Below are 20650 nucleotides of genomic sequence, written 5' to 3'. Positions count from 1 at the left end.
GGTTGTTTCAGAGACTTTGTATAATTTTAATATCTCCATCCAAGTATTTTTCTTCTAGCATGCATAAAACTTGCTGTAAAATTATACATTAATTTAAGGAAATTCAGCAGAACAACTGGGTTAGGAAACATGAAGTTAATTATACATGTTACCAGTAGTCTAAAAATGCAAAGTGGTTATCAGGAACATGTATAATTATAAGTAACACTGTTGTTCTTAAATAATGAAGCCAGAGTAAAGGTTAATTAATATTTTTAATAAAAGTAAAATTTTGTTCTTGGGAGTACAAAATGTATTTTATTAACTCCAAATATTTTTCATGGAAATAAGCATATATTCTACTTATATTTTTCAAATAAATAGTTTTCATGAGTAGTTACAAAGCTTCCAGGAAGCAATAGCATTATTGAAAATAGTAAACTTGAACACAAATTGTTTTTTTTTTCATAAGAACTTGAATGAGTGTCAAGCACAAGTGACAGATGTGATGTACAAACTATCCCTAAGGCTTGTAACACATTAGGACCTTTCCTTGAATAGGTGTACTGAATTCACCTGGAAAAGCTCACCCTAGAACCTGAGCATGTCCCCCACATACTGTCTACAGTGAGTGAGGGAGCCCCCGAATCACTCTTTTGATACTGAATGAGAGTGCCCCCAAACACTCTGTCTACGCTGAGAGATTATGTCTCTATCTATATTTTTCCACTTATTTGTAAAATATCCATCCACTAAAATCAAAACAACCACACCAACATGCAGAACCTCTCAAAGCATTGCTTTCTCTACTTTCTCAAGATGGTTTTGAAATAAAATGATAAAGAGTTGTTGATTTTAAAGACCAAGTCGAGATGCTACAAGATGCTAGCAGCGTCAGCTACATATGTGTTGAATAAAATACAGTATTTACTACTTTTAGGAAGTATTATTCTCTTAGAAGGTTATTTTATGGATGTAAAAACGGAGTATATCAGGATATGTCTGAACAATAACATGTAATTTTTCTTTGATAACTGATGTATATACTGAAATAAAGTTTCTGAGACACAAAAAGAGAGACCGTCACTAATCACATCAAAGTAACAGGTATAGACAGGAACTCTTAGAGACAAGTGGGAGGTGTGGCTGTCCTATCAAAAAGAAAGGGGTAAAATCTATGTTTTCCTAAATAATGTGGTAAAGAACTAATTAAGCACATAGAGACTAGAGTCAATTAAAATCTGAGAAGAGCTCCAAAGAGTCTTAATGACTGTCTTGTTAGAGAGAGGCAACAAGGCCAACATACAGAAAAGCTGATTAGTATTTCTTTTCACAGGACACTGTGCACACAGGACACTGCTTGTGTTGAGAGTAAAACCCCATTTCTGATTTGATATGCTATTCTTATTATGCCATACTCTCTTTAAGATTAAAAAGGAAAGTTCCAAACTATCTTGTCTGTATATAGTCTGCAGAATAATATTGAAGGAAAGAACAGAAAATATTGATGATATTCTATAGGTAACATTCTGGGTCTGAGGGCAATTCATTATATTGATCTTAAATCAAGCAGCACGTTAGCAATAAACAAACTTGATTTAAAAAATGACAGAAAATGTTAAGGTGATTTGATGTTTTTCTTTCAGTGGTTTACATAAATAATTTACAGAAATAATTTAGAATGACACACAGCTCTTAGCAGATAATTTTTTTGCACAACTGTCTCCAACACCAAACAGCCCTTCACATCCTAAGAATGAGTTGTTCTGATATTTTTCATTGTGAGAATAGCCTTAAAGGAAGTAAGTCTTACAACAACCTGTCGATTTAATTATGCTAGCAAAACAAGACATATAAATGCTATACCCGCCATGTAAAACATTGTTCATTCGATGTTGTTTTAATAAAACCATTTCATCTCGGTAGTCATCTCTAGTTTCTGTATTATTCTAAATCATGAAGGTTAAGACGCCAGGATGAAAACTAATCATCACTCAGAAGAAAGTATTCTTCTTCTCATCCCTTAAAATATATTCACTTTTGAGGGGCGATGTAAATGGAGTTTTGCAGACAGTTCTCTGAACACTCCAATATTCACTGACTGTGAAACCTGAAACACATTTTATACACAGTCCTTGCCTTGCAGGATAGCTGAATCCATGTCAATTCATCTATTTGAGATGAATACAGTTTAGTTCTATTGGACCAAAAATCTGTTTCCACATTTCTAAAACATGGAACTACTCTTAAATACATTTTCATTGTCACATAAGTGGCTAAGTGCTATTACTGAGGAAAATACAGTTGGATTGAAGAAAAAGTACAGTGTGGATTTAGAAAAAAATGACATGACCCTTTTGGTACACAATTTAGTAAGGGACTTGAGAAAAGCAAGCAGATGTAGTTAGTATAGACAAAGTTGAAGGACAGATGTTTCATCTAAGCTTTTAAAAGTAGGGAAAGTTTTCAGACATGGGATTTGTAATACTCACTATTAAATTTTTATACTTATGCGACTTTAATCAAAGAAATTTTGTATATGTATCTATTCATCCATCTATGTCTCTATGTATCTATCTACCCATCTCTCTCAATCTAATCTATACCTAGCTATCATTTATATCCTATCTCTATCTATTAATCCATCATTCTACAGATCTATCTATCTGTCATGCCTTTCTCTTTAAAGGGCAACTAAAAATTAAAATTTGAGATAACATTTGAAACAAATTATTCTATTATTAAATATAATCTCTATTATTCTGTAGTAATTTTCCTTCCTTTATAGTATATGCTGAATTGTCACCTTAAATCATACACTATATGTGTATGACTATAACAGTGGCTATAAAAGTATTTTTAAAAGTATTTCTAAATTTAAACATTGTTGTTCCAACTGAATATCATTAAAATCTGAATATCTGTAACAAACAAATTCAAATTATTTTGTTGTTCCTATGGATCTGTGAAAGTTGTAAAGATTTAAAATATCCAATTTACATGAAACATTAATCTTTAAATCAACACCTCCTGAAATGAACCAATTGATTATTAATTGACTGGATTCTTTACTTCTGTTTGCCACTACTGCCCCTGAACTTGGAATAGCTTTGGGAAACTCTCTTCATTGGTAACTAACCAATATTCAACCTTTTTCTCTTTGTATTAATATTCTAAAATGCTCCTGAATATGTTTACATTTGATTTTTTAAAGCAAAGATTTATTTGCACATATAATTTTTGTTATATACACAGCAGATATTAATTCATAAATTACATTATAATAATGAATGCAATTTTCTTTCTTTTTAAACACATATAAGTTTTACTAGAAATTTTGGCTACTTATTTAATTAATAATTATACAGGCTTAATAAGAAAAATGCTGAACTACCTCAAATTGTCTTTAGAGGAACATTTCCAACTTTCAGTAATATATTTCAATATTCTTCTTGGAACAACTTTATGTAAAGGGAATAGTTTACAAATTATTTTACATTTAAATTTTCCTGTTTTAGATTCACGGTGGCAAGCTGATCTTTATCAGTTAAATAGCACGAAGTTCCTAATGAAATATAAATAAAGACTATCCAACAACGTGAGCAAGCATGGATCTAAGGTCACAAGTCTTTACTGAAGGAGCTAAGTGCTATCATCAGTAATAGCATAAATCTGAATGCCAAACAGATAATCAACAAAACAATGCTCTTCCTAGTAAATATTCCAACTAAAATTAATGTCACGAGGGTAGCAACTTATGCTTATGTACTTATGCCCAGAAATGTCTGTCCATGTAGGCAGTTATCAGTAATCAATAAATGTATATTAGGGTGTGTCCTCTGAGAGTGTGCACTTTACCTAGTGGCCAGATGCAAATGAAAAAGAAAACCCAAATGAGAAAAAAATGGGTGAATACTATTATAAGGTATACAATATAGCATTGTACTACATTTATAAATTTATAGTTTAGTATTTGGTCAGTTTTCTTCTTCACCAGTTTAAGTGTCTATTTTTCTATTTCTTGTGCATTTCCTATCAGTCCATCTTATTCAAAGAAAAAATCAGAACAAATTTTTTGTTTTCCTTTGAAACATATCTTATTGAAATGATCAAGTACTGATATAAACAGAAGTTGCTCCTAGAGTTTTCGTTCCAAATCGGATAAGCTGTTTCAAATAATTGATCTAAAAGCAGATTTGAAAATGTTTGCTGCCATTCATTTACCCATTTGAAATACAATTTCCTAAAGAAGTGAGGGTCACCTATTTGACAAATCTTTATGTGGTGCTTACTGAAGATTTTCATTAGTGAAAGCAAAATGAAACCAGCAATCTTGAACCATGAAAAATAAAAAATTTTGAAAGAAATAACATGAGATTATATGCAAAACTTTCAAATATCAATGAGAACCACATATCATTTACTAGCATCTCAAAAGCATCAATAGCATTTAATTAGTCTTTACTTCTTTTCTGCTGTAATGTCAATGGCTAATTGGCTAGTGAATCATCTATACAATCAATAAATATTTTACCACTAGATTTATAAGCTTCTAAACTATACCAATGTCACTTAAAATTCTATTTTTTTAAAATTTGCAGAAATAAAATTTAATAATAAACTCAGTAAAGTAAATTCCAAGTAAGTGAGATTAATTACACACCCTACAAAATATATTCACCCAAGACCGTTTAAGTCGTGTACTTTACATCTCCACCATTAGACAACCCAACGAACATTTTTCTCATAAATATAAAATATAGATCCATCACTCACCACAAAATCCACACTTAAACTGTTTTATTTTGATGAATTGCAATGCTTAAATATGCAAAATCTTTCAAATATGCCACTAAATTCCTTGTTTTCTAACCTTAAAAAATGTTTTTGCATAATTAGCAGGTCTTTGCCCACCAGTAGTTCTAAACCAAGGTGATCAACTTGCCTCTAACAAACGAACACAGAACTTCTGTCTGTATGTCTGTCTGTTTGTCTGTCTGTGTCTGCAGACTTCATCAACAACATACCCACATCTTATATTCATACAAGGTGGGACGCATACAACAATTTCCAAGGAAAATGAACACATGAGATCAGAAACAAAATCTGCTTAGAAAAGACTCTTCTGTAGAAAAAGGCCACTTTTGTCATAAATTCGTAAGGAAAGGACGGTATGCGAGTGCTCACCTGGCTGATAGGCTCCTTTGTGGGGGGCTTTCCTCGTCGAGCTGTGCTGGTAGCCAGGGTTGTGGTGGTCTCCATGATTGAGGTGGACATCTCGGACTGCATGGCAGTGGCTGTCGACTCAGTTGTCATAGAGGAAGGCACTTCACCGACCAGCCTCACATTTCCCACTATGGCGATGTTGGCATCGTTCTCTGCCGCCATATTCAGAACTTTCAAGCCATTGTAGTAAAGCCCAGAGAGCTGGCCCTGGAAGGGCTGGCCCTGCTCTTTCCCGCCAATTATTATGGTTGCTTGGCTATTGAAGATTGTGAGCTGACGCCCTGTAAAAATAATATTACATACATGCAAAAATGTTGATTGTGAACTCTACATTCTACAAAGGATGATAAAACAGATCTTTCATGGGGTGGGTAATGAGAGCAATAAACTATAAGAGAGGCATTTGACTCATAATTCATTGCTTAGAAATGAGGTGTCCATGAAATGCATAATTACTGGCAAATACTTATAAATTGTCAACATATTGTAAATGTAGTGCTTTTGCTAAAAGACCAATCAAACATATAGACTACAAATCAGGTTTTAGTGGATCCCATTTTCCTTTGCCTCAAGAACTTATTATTGCTTTGTCAAATTTAAATTGCTAAATTTAAAAAGTACGACATATCTAACATTTCAAATATGTTATCCTAAAATAACCTCTGAAATTAACATGTAGGAGCTAAGGTCTAGTTTTAAATTTTATTGCAAAAATGTCATAATTCACATAATGCCCATACAACTCTACATGCTATTCTTTAGAAATGTTTATTTTTTGTTACTTCAATTATTCTATTTCCCCACAATCACACTGAAAGGAAATGAATGGTTTACACTGAGCTTGTCAGAGACAAAAAAATATGTTTCAAAAATATTTTTCTGATTGGCTTTCAGCAAGTCTATCAAAACAGAACAAAATAAAATGAAAAAAAATAGCTTTAAATGTAAAAAGCGGCTTCAGGAATGATACACAAACCAATGGAGAAATCATGGTACATTTCCATCAAACAATCCTAGCAACAGTACCATTATCATCAGATGGAGACTCCAGGGTGAGCAGAGTTCCCTCTGCTCGTAAAGCATGCACACAACTTTAAGTTCAGTTTTAATTAGGGTTTGTTCCCAAATGTTCTCAGAAGCTTGCAAACGTTAAAGGGACTTCATTTTGATTGGCAATCCATACTGCCCACTATTTAAGATTCCTAGAGTTTAAACAAAGATTTTTTTTCAGGACCATGATAAAGATATCCGAACTACATATATTTTAGTTAATAATTTAGAGGCTGGACCATGGATATAATCTATAAATGATTTATCATTTTTGGTTAATGCTTGCTCTGAGTACCTTCATAGATTGAGTTAGTGGATTATATTTAACAGTCCCTTTAACCTTAAGTTAACTGGGTAAGATTATTAAACCGTTGGTACTTCTAAAAATGTATAGAAATTATTATACAAGGTATGCAAATACTGCTATCTACATTTTACTGTTTTAAATTTGTTTTTAATTTAGTTTTACGGAAAATTTATTTTTTATGTTTATTAGTGTTACAATGAAGTACTACTTGGTTATGTTCAAATTATTTTTTATTTGAAGTTTTAATCAATGTTTTTACCTTTGTCGAGTAGCCATTCATCAACTACTCGACCAAGTCGATATGGAATTCGCTGTCTAGCAATCGCCAGGCGCTCGTTATCATTGTTTCCTTTAAAGTTTAAAGAGACATTTCATTGGTTAAAATCTGTAAGGTCAAAGGTTAAAAGTTAATACTTAAAGCTTGAGCTATACAGTTGCCACATGATTTTTTGAAATTTGGAATTTTAAAACGTTCTACCTAGAACATTTCATGTTTCAGACTTGTCATTCATTCATTTATTTTATTTTAGCAAACAAAATTATTCCTATGTTAATTGAAAATTAGAAATCTGCATTTGAGCTAGGTTATTATACTTATGTTATAGACAGACCCGAACAACCAATTTAAACAGCATATAATAGCTTTACAAAAAGAAAATGACCCTTAACCTCAAGGTTTGGTCTTTTTGATGTTTCTTATTAACTAGTTAAACATGTTCAGCTACAACAAGTTTAAGTTTTCAAAATACATTCAACCTCGTATTCCAGATTAGTAATTCATGAACACCAACTGAACACCATCGTTGGCACACTGAAGCAGTTCACGTAGGCCTAGCATACTTTATTGCCTATTAAGACAACATCTTTGCTTACTCGTTTCATTTAAGAAAACCACAAAGTCCGAACAGTTCTTGTGCATTTCACCAAAGTCGGCTTGTCAGTCATGTGTACATCGCAAGGGAGTACATGTGAGTTAGGAAGGCTTTGACAAAAGTGACTTTTATGTGAGTGTCCTTCAGTTTTATTTAAAGCTCAGCACACTGAAACAAGCATATGGCATTTGAAAAAAAATATGTTTATGTTTTTGTGTCCTCAAATCCCTACTTACTATTAAGTTATTCTGTTTTAAAAGGCATAAGAGCTTAATGTACAAATGAAGCTATAAACAATGGCTTTTAGCCACCTATCTGAACTAAATGCAAGCCTGGCTTCTCTGAATAGCAAACATCATCTGCTACAAACTCTGTTCATATTGACCTTGAATCAAGCTTGCAAATAGATGAGTATTTTCTTGATCTAGAAAGTACTTAAAAGTCTAGGCTACTGTCAGTGCTACACACTATGCATTGAAAGATGAGGTTTTTTTTTATTTCATAAAAATTAGGTAGATACAATTTGGAGCTAAGACATTTTGTCAATAGCTTGAGTGAAGATTAATTGTTAAAGAAACCTTAAATTATAGTGTTAACCTATATAGAAAGCCTTAAGAATTTTGCTAGAGAAGAAAATAGATATACCCTTCCCTCAGATTTATAATTATTCATAAGGGGCTTTCATGTTTTATGCTAATGTTGTGATATATTATACTTACCATAATAAACCTACCCTAATGTAGCTCACACGCCTTTGGAGAAGGAAGAAAGATCTATCATTAGAACATCAATGTATCATTCAAATGTCTATATGACCAAAAATATTTCACAAATTAATATACAATTAAAATGTAAACAAGGTTGGTCTAAGTATATATTTAATGAAAACACTGAGCTGTATTACTCTAGATAATGCAATTATGTAAATGTAAAATTATATTTCATGATGTAGAAATATATTCTTGATATACCAGTAACCTTTTAAAAATTATATAACGGAGTGAAAATTCCAACTTTATTTTTTAAATACTCAGAGTTTGTGTTCTTTTCTATGTTCCTGCATAAATGTGTTTTTTAGACATAAGCATTTCCTGCCCTAGGGCAATGTGATTGCTGATGGGAATTTGTATGATGATGTGGCTTTACATGCCTAAATTGAAAAGGAAACTACAAAATATTTTTTCAAAACATATATTCATTTCTCTGTGGACTTATTAGCCTATATTCACTGCAGTCCTCAGTGCATAACTTGCCTCACATCTTGATGATCCTATGGTTCTTTTTTTATCTTTTTTTTTTTTTTTTGGAGCTGGGGACCGAACCCAGGGCCTTGCGCTTGCTAGGCAAGTGCTCTACCACTGAGCTAAATCCCCAACCCCGATCCTATAGTTCTTTATGGTAGGGATTACCATTGTCCTAGATATCCATATGTCCTCAGACACCTTCCAGAACCACCGAGCTACTAGGACTGTCCGTAACATCCACTTGCATCTCTCTGCAGTAAAACCAAGTGATTCACTACTTAAGCACACCATGAGCAAAACTTAACCTTTGCCTTTCAGACAAAATCTTCACCCTTTAGTGATGTATCTGTGTATTCTCGGGTCTGTTACTATTCCATTGCTTCGACTCTGCTCCATCTCATGGTCATCTCTCGTTTGCCCTCTTTTGAAGTGTACAAGGTTTCCTTCAGTTCTCCTAAAGCTCTTCTGCCTTCCTTCTGAGCCTTTTGGTTTACAGAATTCCTAGATGTAAGCTTAAATCTACTCAAAGTATCCATTGCCTGCTAATGCAGTATTTGTTCTTCAAGAATCATAAAGCAGGGTTGGTGGTGTAGCTCAGTGGTACAGTGCCTATCAACATATGCCAGATCCTACTTTCAAGCATGACACCCAAATCCAAACACACACACACACACACACACACACACACACACACACACACACGACTCATAAAGTGATATTAGTGCTAACAAATTCTATACATGGACTAGGACTTATGATTCAATTCTTATTTAATTGACATTGAAATAAAAATAGGACAATAAAGCTCTTAAATAAGATATTTTATGCTTTATCCAATATCTAGCCTCTGGTGGGTCTTAGTGTTTTGCAAAAATACATGCTAACCAATAAATAATACCAGTTGAGTTTTTTGGTTTATTTTTTTTAATTGCATGAAGACTTAATGATTGATTTGGCCAGAGAAAATTTCTAATGTCAATCTAATGATCTTATTAACTATGTACATAGGAGAAGTTATGTATATATATATATATACATATATGTATATATATATATCATTCTACTTTGCAGCATTAACACCCAAGTACACACACACACACACACACACACACACACACACAGTGACTCATAAGGTAGTTGTTAGTGCCAACAAATTCTATACATGGACTGGGATTTATGAGTACTGGGATATGTGTGTGTGTGTGTGTGTGTGTGTGTATTTCTGTGTTCATATCTGTATATATTTGCTGAGACTTTTTAAATTAATTTTAATGATTATATCTTTAAAACGAAATGGCATAGAGACTCTCCAAGAGCTCCTGATTTCCAAAGTTTATCAATAAATATATTTTGGTCTATAAAGACAACTTTTCACTAAGTGAAAAAAAAGAAAGCACAGTTTATCTCTAAAACATTAGGCAGAAAATTATGGATTGCATGCTGAGACTATTCAGGAACTGGGGTTATTTTCTGGACTTACAAGCCCTCATTGACTAATGAACACACTCTGCCAGAATCTAAAGATGTCCTATCATCGTTCAACAACAGAATACAATGAATCAATAAACCTACAACTAAATTTTATGTATTCTGAAAATTAACTTTAATATATGAATTAGAGAATATAGATGGTCATTTAGGGACCAGAGACTATTATAGTGAATAGATTTTATACTTTGTGAACAACATGTTCTCTTGACATATAGTCAATGCTGAAAATGATCATTACCCAAGAGAATCTTTTAGTCAACAGGTGGAAAAGCTGAGATTCAAACAGATGATGTGATATATGTGGCATCATGGGTAATTAGATATATATGAGTCCAGAGCAACTCCATGGCACAGTTATGGATGGGGGCAGGGTTCTTCACCAGCCTGAGTCATGAAAGCTTGACTTCTTCCCCAAACAATTTCACAAAATGAAGGATACCATGGTCTTGTTTATAAAGGGTGTGTCTATAAATTCTGGGGTGTTATCATCCTCTTGGGTACATGAGATCTGCAATATGCACCAATCCTCGTGGATGCACATGAAAGCTATTATAACCATTTTCACTTTATATAATAGTGTGTAGAAGTACACATTACACAGTAATCAAGACATTTACAGCTATGAATCCCATAAGGAAAAGAATTTAAATGTCTTCATTTGATAAAGCCCTGCAATGCATAACTACTTGGGACATCAAATGTTCCCAGCATTCCTTGTCTTCATATCTAACATGGAAAACAAACACCAGTCATAACTAGTAAATTTACTGTTTAGTATTTTCTTTTTATAGGATCCTACTCCATAGACATGTAGGAAGGAGAGAAGACCTAAGCTGTGAGTCAAAAAACCTTGTACATTGCTGATGAGAGGAGGAACAGAACTTTAAAACACTTCAGAACTCACTCTACTTGGACTTCACATTTGTTCCTTTTCTCTTCATTCTAATTTTTTATCTGTTATTTTTCCTCTATCTGTTCTTCAAATTCTGTTGTTATGTTGCTTATTAATAGCCAAAGTGTGTACTGTCCTTTCTAGATAAAGCAAAGTATGTTCTATCCTTTCTAGATTACCTTATTTCTCCAAAAGACCATATTCTTTCTTCCTTAGGTTCTATAAGTAAACCTAAAGGTTTACTTGTTGGTATCTTTGTTCCTGGGTTGGTTGGTTGGTTGGTTGGTTGGTTGTTGGTTGGTTGGTTTGGATAGCTGCATATATATGAGCTTAGCCATCTCACTCTACAAAGTTAGTTCATGAACACTTGCCTACTCTGAATGTTCTGAATCATGAACACATCAGAGGAATCATACTGTAGGAACACATATACTTTGGGAACATAATGGACAAAATCAAATGGGGTAATTCAACATTCCAGACAAGACATGGTGTGCCATGAGCATATAACTACAAACTATGCAAACATCAGAAATTCAGAGAGCATGAAGGAGTAGAAATAGAGAAGATGTGCTGAATACAAAGTATACTATTCCAACCTACATTTCAGTGACTACACATGTGCTAATAAGGAAGAAGGTTTAGAACTGATAACTTCCTTTACCTTTACCAAAACTTCAACCACCGAAGTTATTAAATAAATACATGTCCAATAATGCGTGATATCTAAAGTAATTAGGGACATGGCTAATTAAATATTTATGTCATTAAATACAAATAAGTAGGGTACACAATTGTAAACACTAAGTAAAATGTGATACAAAATGCAAGATGTAATATATAGAAAGAAAGATGTTTGCTAGAATATTGTCTAAAATACCAATGGTTTAATAATACCATATTTATAAATATTTTATTTTTGGCCATATTGCTTCTCTAAAACACACAAACATCTTCTGTAAATTAGATACAGTGTCTTAATGCACTGCTACCCCCCATGTCTGTGTTGCTCTGTGCTCTTAGAGCACAGAGCAGACACCAACAGGCAGGCAATGTTCTGTTCATAACTAGTGCTTCAAATATCACCCCAGCTTCATCTGTGAAACAGCGAATCAGGGCATTTCTGCAGCCCATTAAATGTTATTTTTTGTGAGATGTCTGTAATGTGGGCACAGAAGACCACAGGGTTCAATGGTGCTTTAGAGAAGAAATTACAAATAACGCATGCCTAACTGGCATTAGAAATTTCCTCTTCATGTCCCTCTTTCCTATAGATCGATATTGAGATATCTAGTTTTACTTTATACACAAATTTGTAGAATAATTTGTTCTTACTAGATATGAACAAAGCATTTTTCAGATATCGTCTCATCGGATTAATTACAAATAAAAGCAGCCTTGTACATTTTTCACTGCCGGTATGGAACAATTTCTTCCCTTAGCTTTCATATGATATTTATTTCCCAATGAAAACAGACAGGATATCATATCAAAAACCACCAGCAGAAATGAAAGCAGCAGGGAAAAGAAGATAACCAAATACAAAACCTACTCTGATAAACTAAAGGTCATACATTGTTGTAATGCATACTAAAGAGGTAGTTTGTGCTAGCTGTGTAACATTTAAGATATAAAAATGATTTAACAGCTACAACACAAGGGCCATCATTAGGCATATTACTGATTGAAGGATAGGAAATATAAGGCAGCCCATATTACCGTCTGAGTGGCATTTTATTATTTTATAGATATGAGATTCTTGAACACTTTCTATACCATGATATCATAACACCTAAACTTATCCACCCCAATAAGAACTTAATAGAAATATATTCCCTAAGACGTCTTTTCCCACTTCTGATTTCTAGAGAAGCAGAGAGTGCAACATGGATGGAATTTCCACGTCACCGACAACAATTTTCTCCAGCTTTTTTGAACATTCGGGGATTTTTTTTTAATGAGAAAGAAAGCAGAGGATGACTTTGCATATGTTGTGATACAGCTGAGTGTGACACTGAGATTTCTTAGTTCCCTAGTGGGGAAAAAAATGAATCTTATCAGTGCAAACTTTTAATATCACTTTCTATCGACTTGAATCTATTCCTTTTCCTTGTAATTGGAATGTAGATTGTATTTCAGTTGGAAAGATGATGATTGTCAGCTATGCATAAATAATGTAATGTAATAATATGTATTGAATTAATAAAGGGAAGACAATTATATTGCTGCCAGCTCCCTTCAATTTTATAAAGAACAAAAATATCCCAAATAAGGCATTTTTAAATGTTCTATATGAGTACTGTATTCAAAAAATAATTTCTTACCAACTGACAACATTCATGACACAATAACCCAATTTGTACAATAGTGGCCTCCATAACTTGGCTATAACTAGCAACGCTCTAATTTAATATAAGACTCACCCACCACAAGGGAAGTCACACCTAGAACCTAGCTAACTACCCAACAGAAATCAGTCATGAGTCTTTGAGGAGACAGCTACAACCACCACTTATAAAACCAGTATAATCTCTTACTACAGTCTGATAATTCATCCTTTTCTCCACAGATAAGTGTAATTCATATGCCTCATAAAAGGCACCTCTCCATGCAACGAAGAGAGACCATTACAGAAAATCACAATGGAGCAAATCATGAAGAACAAGAAGTCTTATGTTTTCCAGTTCCAGTTGACACATCTACTGCACACTTTCTGACCAGGAATCAATGGAGAAGGGGGCAGAGGGGATGTAGGAGTCTGCGATGGTGTGAAATACATGACCCCCACTGGCTTACACAGTCGAATACTTTCTCCTTAGCTCCTAGAATTTTTTGAGAAAGATTAGGCAGTGTGGCATTGTTGGAGGAAGCATGTCACTGAAGACGGGCATTAAAGTGTCTCCTGTCATTTTCATCTCCACCTGTCTGTCTGTCTGTCTGTCTGCCTGCCTGCCTGCCTGTCTGTCTGTCTGTCTGTCTGTCTGTCTTATGCCTGTGTATCAAGGTGTTAGCTCTCAGCTACTTTTCCAGCATCAGGAATGCCTGCCTGCTGCCAAGTTTTCGCCATGATGACAATGGACTTACTGTCTGCAACTGTGACCTCCACATTAAATGCTCTCTTTTATAAATTGCCTTGATCATGGTATTTTGTCACAGCAATGGAAAAGTAGCCAAGGCAGATGTTGAGGAACAGAAAGTCTGTTGTGAGAGTGTGTTTCCTAGAAATGTCAGAGAAGCTCCCCCATGAGTCCTACCCACTGCCTAAATAAGATCTGAACAAGGATAACCCCAAAGGGAACAATCTCCCGCAGTTTCAATCTCAGAGAAAAAACTACATACACCTGAAGAACATCGGAAGCAAATAATAGTCTTTCCGGGTTGGTTATCCAATACCAAGTAGTGAGTCCTGAAACCACGTACATACAAGTAACATTATATGGACTAAACAGATTGAATTAATATATGTAGAAATATACTTTTACCATATCCCAAAAACACAAATGCCTTTACATGTCCAAAAGTTTCTTCTTGAAAATGAAGTCCCACCCCTGGTCAGAATTGATGTGGAGAGAGCTGGACTTTGAACCCTGCCTCTCCATGTCTTTGAGTTTCAGTTTTCTCATATGTAGATATTTATAAGGATATATATGCAAATATGCGTGCCTATTAATGCAGTACCTAGCACGCAGCTGTTATGTGTGATAGTGTCATTGCCTGACATAATTTGTCTTATTTGCCATGTCAAGGAATATACAGTGTCTTTTTATACTACTAGATCCCAGAAATGGATTTGAGTTAGGCTTTATTAATGGTGAAAGCAAGTTGGCATATCTTTCATATGATAAATAAGGATATGGGTGTTGAATTTATTACTAATCATATCCATAACTACTCAGTGCTCTATCAAAATCACAGCATTCCCTCCAAGCAATGTTACCTTCACTGCTGAGGCTTATGAACAGCTAGACCCTGAAGACAGTCTATACGAACAATGGAAAATAGGTCATTAATTGGTGGGGGTCACATAAAAAGAACAAGCATATAACACGAGTCCCAAGAGAAAACAGGACGGGGAGAAGCATGGTGCATTCAGTCCCAAAACATGTTGGCAAAAGCTGCTTCTTGGGTAAGTTTGAGCTTCAGTGAAGTGTGAAAAGGCCATTCTAATCTGTCTACTGATGCTTCTGACAAATCTTCACATAGCATAGTTAAATCATAGCCTACATCCCATGAGGCTGGAGCAGAGAAAGACACAGAAATTTTAAAGAATCAGACATTGTGTCCTGAAGCAAAGCAGTCCATTATGTGTCAAATCAGGGCAGTCAACAGGATGTTCTCAAAAGTGGCCTCCAAGGTCCTAATTAGGTAATAAAGTCATTGGTCACCTTAGTAAAACATGGATCTTATCTTTGTGGGGGAATTAATCTTAGCACCATTAAAATAAAATGCCAAAAACATTTCTTCTTTGGCATCTTCTCCTTTTCCTCTCTTCGAAGCTATGTTACAGTACTTTGACATTTGTATGAAGAGGTCCATCTGTCACCTGTGGGGACCCTTATAATTAAGCCATTCCGTTCTTCTAATTTATTGGATATTTTCAGCTTATCCTTTGTTCTTGCTACACACACACACACACACACACACACACACACACACACACACTCACACACACACACACACACACCTGTGACTACCAGACACCCACTGAGATTGTCAAGGGTCTGAGAGTCATTTCAAGAGGAGAAAAGAATGGATTAGAATGTAGAATATCTCGTTGTTATAAAATGTGCTTAAGAGGCTGAGGGATGGGCACTGTGATATTAGAGAAAGGAGAAGGGTTGTCTCTTTTTCTTAGATGATTTTAGCACAGAAATCACTGACAAGAGTAGTAGAGTTCAAGAAGGGATCAAGAATGCAAAATCAATGGCTACTGCTTGTGAACATTTGTCCACAATTTATCAAAATTGTGCATTTCTTGAATTTCTCAAACACCTGTGATGGTGAAAATTGCTTTTGGGGAGCTATTTCTGGCAGAGACCATTCTCATGAGAGTGTCCATCCATCAAGTCTGGGTAAATGTAAAAACATGAAGACGGTTTGTGTCGTTTTCCATACCAGGACATCACCACTTTAAAGATCCAAATAATACCCAATGCAATAAGCACAGGAGAAAGTATTTGCCTGAATTTTCCTGCAACATCATTTCTTAAATTGTAGCTAGCTGTGATTTCTAGAGGAGCTCTGTAGCAAAAGTAAGTGGGAAAAAGAGTAAATTTACAATTATGTCCTAACAGGTACGTACCTGTGAATAATGACAACTGAAGCTGCTAAACACATGCACGCACACACACACACACACACACACACACACACACACACGCACACACATGCACACACGCACACACTCACATGTTCTCACACTCTTACACACACACTCTTATACACACACTCTTACATATACTCACACTCATATTCATACATGCACACAGTCACATATAAACACTCCTACACTCTCCCACATACAAAATACACTCACACATGTACATATACATATGGCACACACACATAGCATACACACATACATATACACTAACTCACACAGGCTCACATAAACATGTAGATATACATACAAACACTTATACACACAAAATCACACATGCACACACTCATACATATGCACACATATACATACTCAGAAATGTAAACACAAATACATGCACACAAACACTCTGTCTCTCACATATGTGTTCATGCTTTTTCCTCTTTTATAAGGCAACACATCAGTTGTTAAGCTGTACTGAATTCACACATAGGCATGAAGTTTTAAGATCATGTAACTCTTTAGTGAACTCTGTTTCTATACATGGAATAGAGACTGTTATCAGGATTTCCTTTGGCGAGGCCTTTAGCTCTAAGCACATCAGAACGTGATGATGTTTGGATATCAGGAGCTAAGTGCAGTTATTCCTTTTACAGACAATGAAGTTTGGTCTCCATCACCCACTTGTTAGACCACAACTGTCTGTTATCCTAGTTCCAAGACATCTAATGCCTTCTTTTCACTTCTTTGGGCACTAAACACACAAGTTGTACATACACACATGAAGGCAAAATACTCATACATGTAAAATAAAAATATAATATTAAAAATAGTCTGGATGTACTAGCCTCTAAATCAAACAAATAAGAGGCTATTAAGCTACATCTTTCATTTGAGGGCCCAAATCTAGTGACTATTCTTATAAGAGAATATTTGGACACACAAAGACACGTGAAGGATGGTCATGCACAGAAGAAAGACCAGCTTTGAACTAAAGAAACAAACCTCAGAATAAACTAGCCTTGACAATAGGTTAACTTTGAGGACTCTGCCTACAAGACAATTTAAGAGTAAACACTGCTATTAAAGTCTCTGGTACTTTGTTATGGCACATTTAGCAAATAATTCACAAATTATTCTAATTTATTTCATGATCATCTTGTAATCTTACTGATTTTAGCTATTAGGACACGATAGTACTGTGTTGTTAAATGTTAAAGCCATTTTAAAATGAGCACTGTTTGAGATCTTCAGTTCAGAAAACATGACAAATCTGTAAAGATGTTACAGTCTTGTATGTTCACATGAGAAAGGAAAGGACTGTGTTAATGTCAATGTCATACTCATTTAAACTATTAACTTTAGATAGAAAGCACAGTGTCTTCTTTTCTGGTTTATGACAAACCAGGGGAGTTGCCCCCAAAGTTGCAGTAGTTGACATCTTACAAAGAAAGTCTATAATCTGCAGATTTTTGCATTACTTATAAAATAACCAGCAAAGTGATTTCTGTGTTGAATGTGTAGGTATAGTCATGTGATTGTGTAGGTATGGTCATGTGAAGCTTTCTTGTGTACAAAGAAGAGATTTTTCCAAAGGAACAATTTTGCATCACTCATGGCATTTCCTGGACTAGGTTTCGATTTCCTCTGCAGATGCCTATAGTTGCACTAACATAGATGAGTGTAGTTCCATTCAAATGTTCGCTTTACTGTATGCTTCCTGATTTATGTATCACATCTCAGTGCAGAACAATCAGCACAGCACTGTGCAAAACAAATCCTTACATACGCTGATGGTTAAATGAGCTGAGATTCTCTTACAGAAACATGTTTATGATTTTTATCAATTTCCTAAATGCTGTGAAATCAGAAAATATTTATTGTGCCATTTCTAAAATTCCAAAAACAAATGCTATGGCCCCAAAACCTTATCTGTTAGTGGTAATTTCTAGTCTCATATCTTACGTAAACAACAAATATTATAGTAAATAATTACAGTTAGTTTGGGAAGATATGGGAACAGTTACGCAAATAAATCAAGAAGGACGTTTCATGGCTGAATTGGAAAGATTATATTCTAATCAAGGTGGGACACATTTCACCCCTGTTGAGTTTCCTTTTGGTACTTATCTCTGAAAAATGATGCCAACTGATAGCTGAACTCAAGGCATACCAGACCCTGTTAGGTACTCAGCTCAGTGCACCTACACCAGGGTGACAGCCACCATGACTGGTCAGGTAAAGAATGTCTGGCAAATGGATGGATGTTCCAGCTGATCAGTTGGTGTCTAAAAGACGTGAGCTTCCCAAGATCTCTCATAATTGCTAAAGTTTATACAAATTTAATCACTCCTACCTATCTATGTAAGCAGATTTCACACTTCGTTTAGGGATTTTACCTGGCAAGATGATTGAGAGAAGGGGGTACAGGTCTTGCCTTTGCGTTCGGCTCTGCTTGATGACCCTGGAGCTTTCATCCTCAGGAAGAATCCAATCCAGCCTTCACTGTCAATGCCAGTGTCTTTCCAACTGAATCTTCCAGGCCATAAGTTATCCTAGCACTAGTATGTCACCTCCCACCTTAATTTCAGACGTGCTTTCTGAATCCCTCTGGTCTACTCTCCAAATTTTATATTTGAAATATTGTTATTTGCTTCAAAGAACTACAAGTTCTATAAAAGTAGAATGTTTGATTTTTTTGGTCTCTTCTGTAAACCTGCATAGTTTTAAGTATATGACAATTCGTATAATATTTTTGGATAATTATTTGACTATACTATAATTTCCTCTCTCCAAATCCTTTCATGTTGCCTGGATGTACACTCACTTTCAAATTTATGGTCTCTTCTTTTATTGTTGCTACACATACATATACTCACACAGAGATATATACTCCTTTGTACATAAATATAATATTTTAAATTGATTACTAAAGGCATCAGAAGATAGCATCACAGTAAGTACTTGTCTCTTCGATAAACTTCTATTCTCAGATGTTTTGCTACAATGAATGTCTGCTCTGCAAACTATAACAAATCAATCCCATGCTCTGCTCCCAGTCTCCTCGTGATCCAGGCCTGCTCAATTGTCTTATATTCATTCTAAATCCTTCTATGAATCCTTCTGGTTGGGGAGCTAGATCACTATGGCAACTGCAGTCGTTATTGCTTTTCTCCTCAGTGCAGTGAAAAGCTGAAGTAATTCAACAGTGAAACTTAGATATAGAATCAAATCACATGGTAAAAATTGACAGTGACTTTCTGCTAATTATTTGCAGAGATGTGCAACTCAATGTGTGGGTAAAAATAACGAAAACAACAAAATCTGTAATGCTGATTGTTTATGTAGAGTAGAAACAGATCAGATTCTCTTTTAGAGGGATGTGGCAATGGTGAAATAAACAAAGATGAACAAAATAGTGTATATAATGCTAATGACATTAACTGGAACTTATGCCAAATTATAAGTTATTCTTGCTTTTCATTATACTTTTATTTGCTACAAGAAAATGCGATCTCCCAAGAGCCAGGTGGGAACCTAGGTGGGAAAAAGTGACACAGAATGCTCCTGGTTTTGCTGTAATGATATCTGGCCATGAGTGTTTTATTTCACAAGTGTGAAACTAAAGCAAAATTCTACATTGCCTCATGTTTGAAGAAAGAATTTGTATTTGATATCTAAGCCAAGGGATCACAGCGTAATTTAGTATCAAGAAGAGTTGGCTGTTAAATCATTTTACATTATCAAAATAAATTAGTTAATAGTATAGTACAAATAACACTACGTGACATATTTCTCAAAAAATGAAAAGTTCTCTTTAAGGATAATAATTTACTTTAAGTGGTATTTTTAAATATTTAAAGTACATTGAGAAATACATCTAATTATGTTTAATACTATTAAAGAAAAAATTACAGCAATATGCACATGGGCATACTACTAAATCTGTCCAAAGTTTATCACATCACATTATATTTTAGAATTAGATACATGCTTATAAAGCATGAAGTAGCAGTTTCTTAACAGTTTCTTTCATGTGGTCATAAATATGTGATGGTAATTATTATTTCTATAGATTATATCAATTACAGTCTCTGAAAAGTAAGAAGAACTCAGACAACACCTGGACCACTAACATCAAATGTGTGATGATTGATTTGTTATCCTGTATGGATTTGTCCCTTGGTTCTAGAGAATTAGAAAGGTCTGAAGGGAGTATAAGCTCGTGGAAGCTGAAGGAAGTTATTTGGTAAAACTGTTCACATTCAT

At 34.6% G+C, this 20650-nt stretch overlaps 1 protein-coding gene across 48 annotated transcripts in view; it reads right to left on the bottom strand.

Annotated features, from left to right (window-relative positions):
* Nrxn1 (neurexin 1) overlaps positions 1–20650 on the bottom strand; it is a 1146022-nt gene that overhangs the window by 129090 nt on the left and 996282 nt on the right. For 35 of the 48 annotated variants that reach the window (XM_063262405.1, XM_063262407.1, XM_063262410.1 and 32 more), the window contains 2 exons: positions 6822–6911; positions 5167–5486 (listed from right to left, as the gene is read on the bottom strand). In XM_063262405.1, the coding sequence (XP_063118475.1) occupies positions 5167–5486; positions 6822–6911 (410 nt within the window). The remainder of the gene's footprint in view (positions 1–5166; positions 5487–6821; positions 6912–20650) is intronic. The other 13 variants (XM_063262423.1, XM_063262425.1, XM_063262432.1 and 10 more) reach the window with 1 other exon arrangement.

This window comes from Rattus norvegicus, chromosome 6 (genome assembly GCF_036323735.1).
Source record: "Rattus norvegicus strain BN/NHsdMcwi chromosome 6, GRCr8, whole genome shotgun sequence".
NCBI classification, from domain to species: domain Eukaryota; kingdom Metazoa; phylum Chordata; class Mammalia; order Rodentia; family Muridae; genus Rattus; species Rattus norvegicus.
The sequence above is the reverse complement of the archived record's forward strand: the minus strand, read 5'-3'. Positions and strand labels throughout refer to the sequence as shown.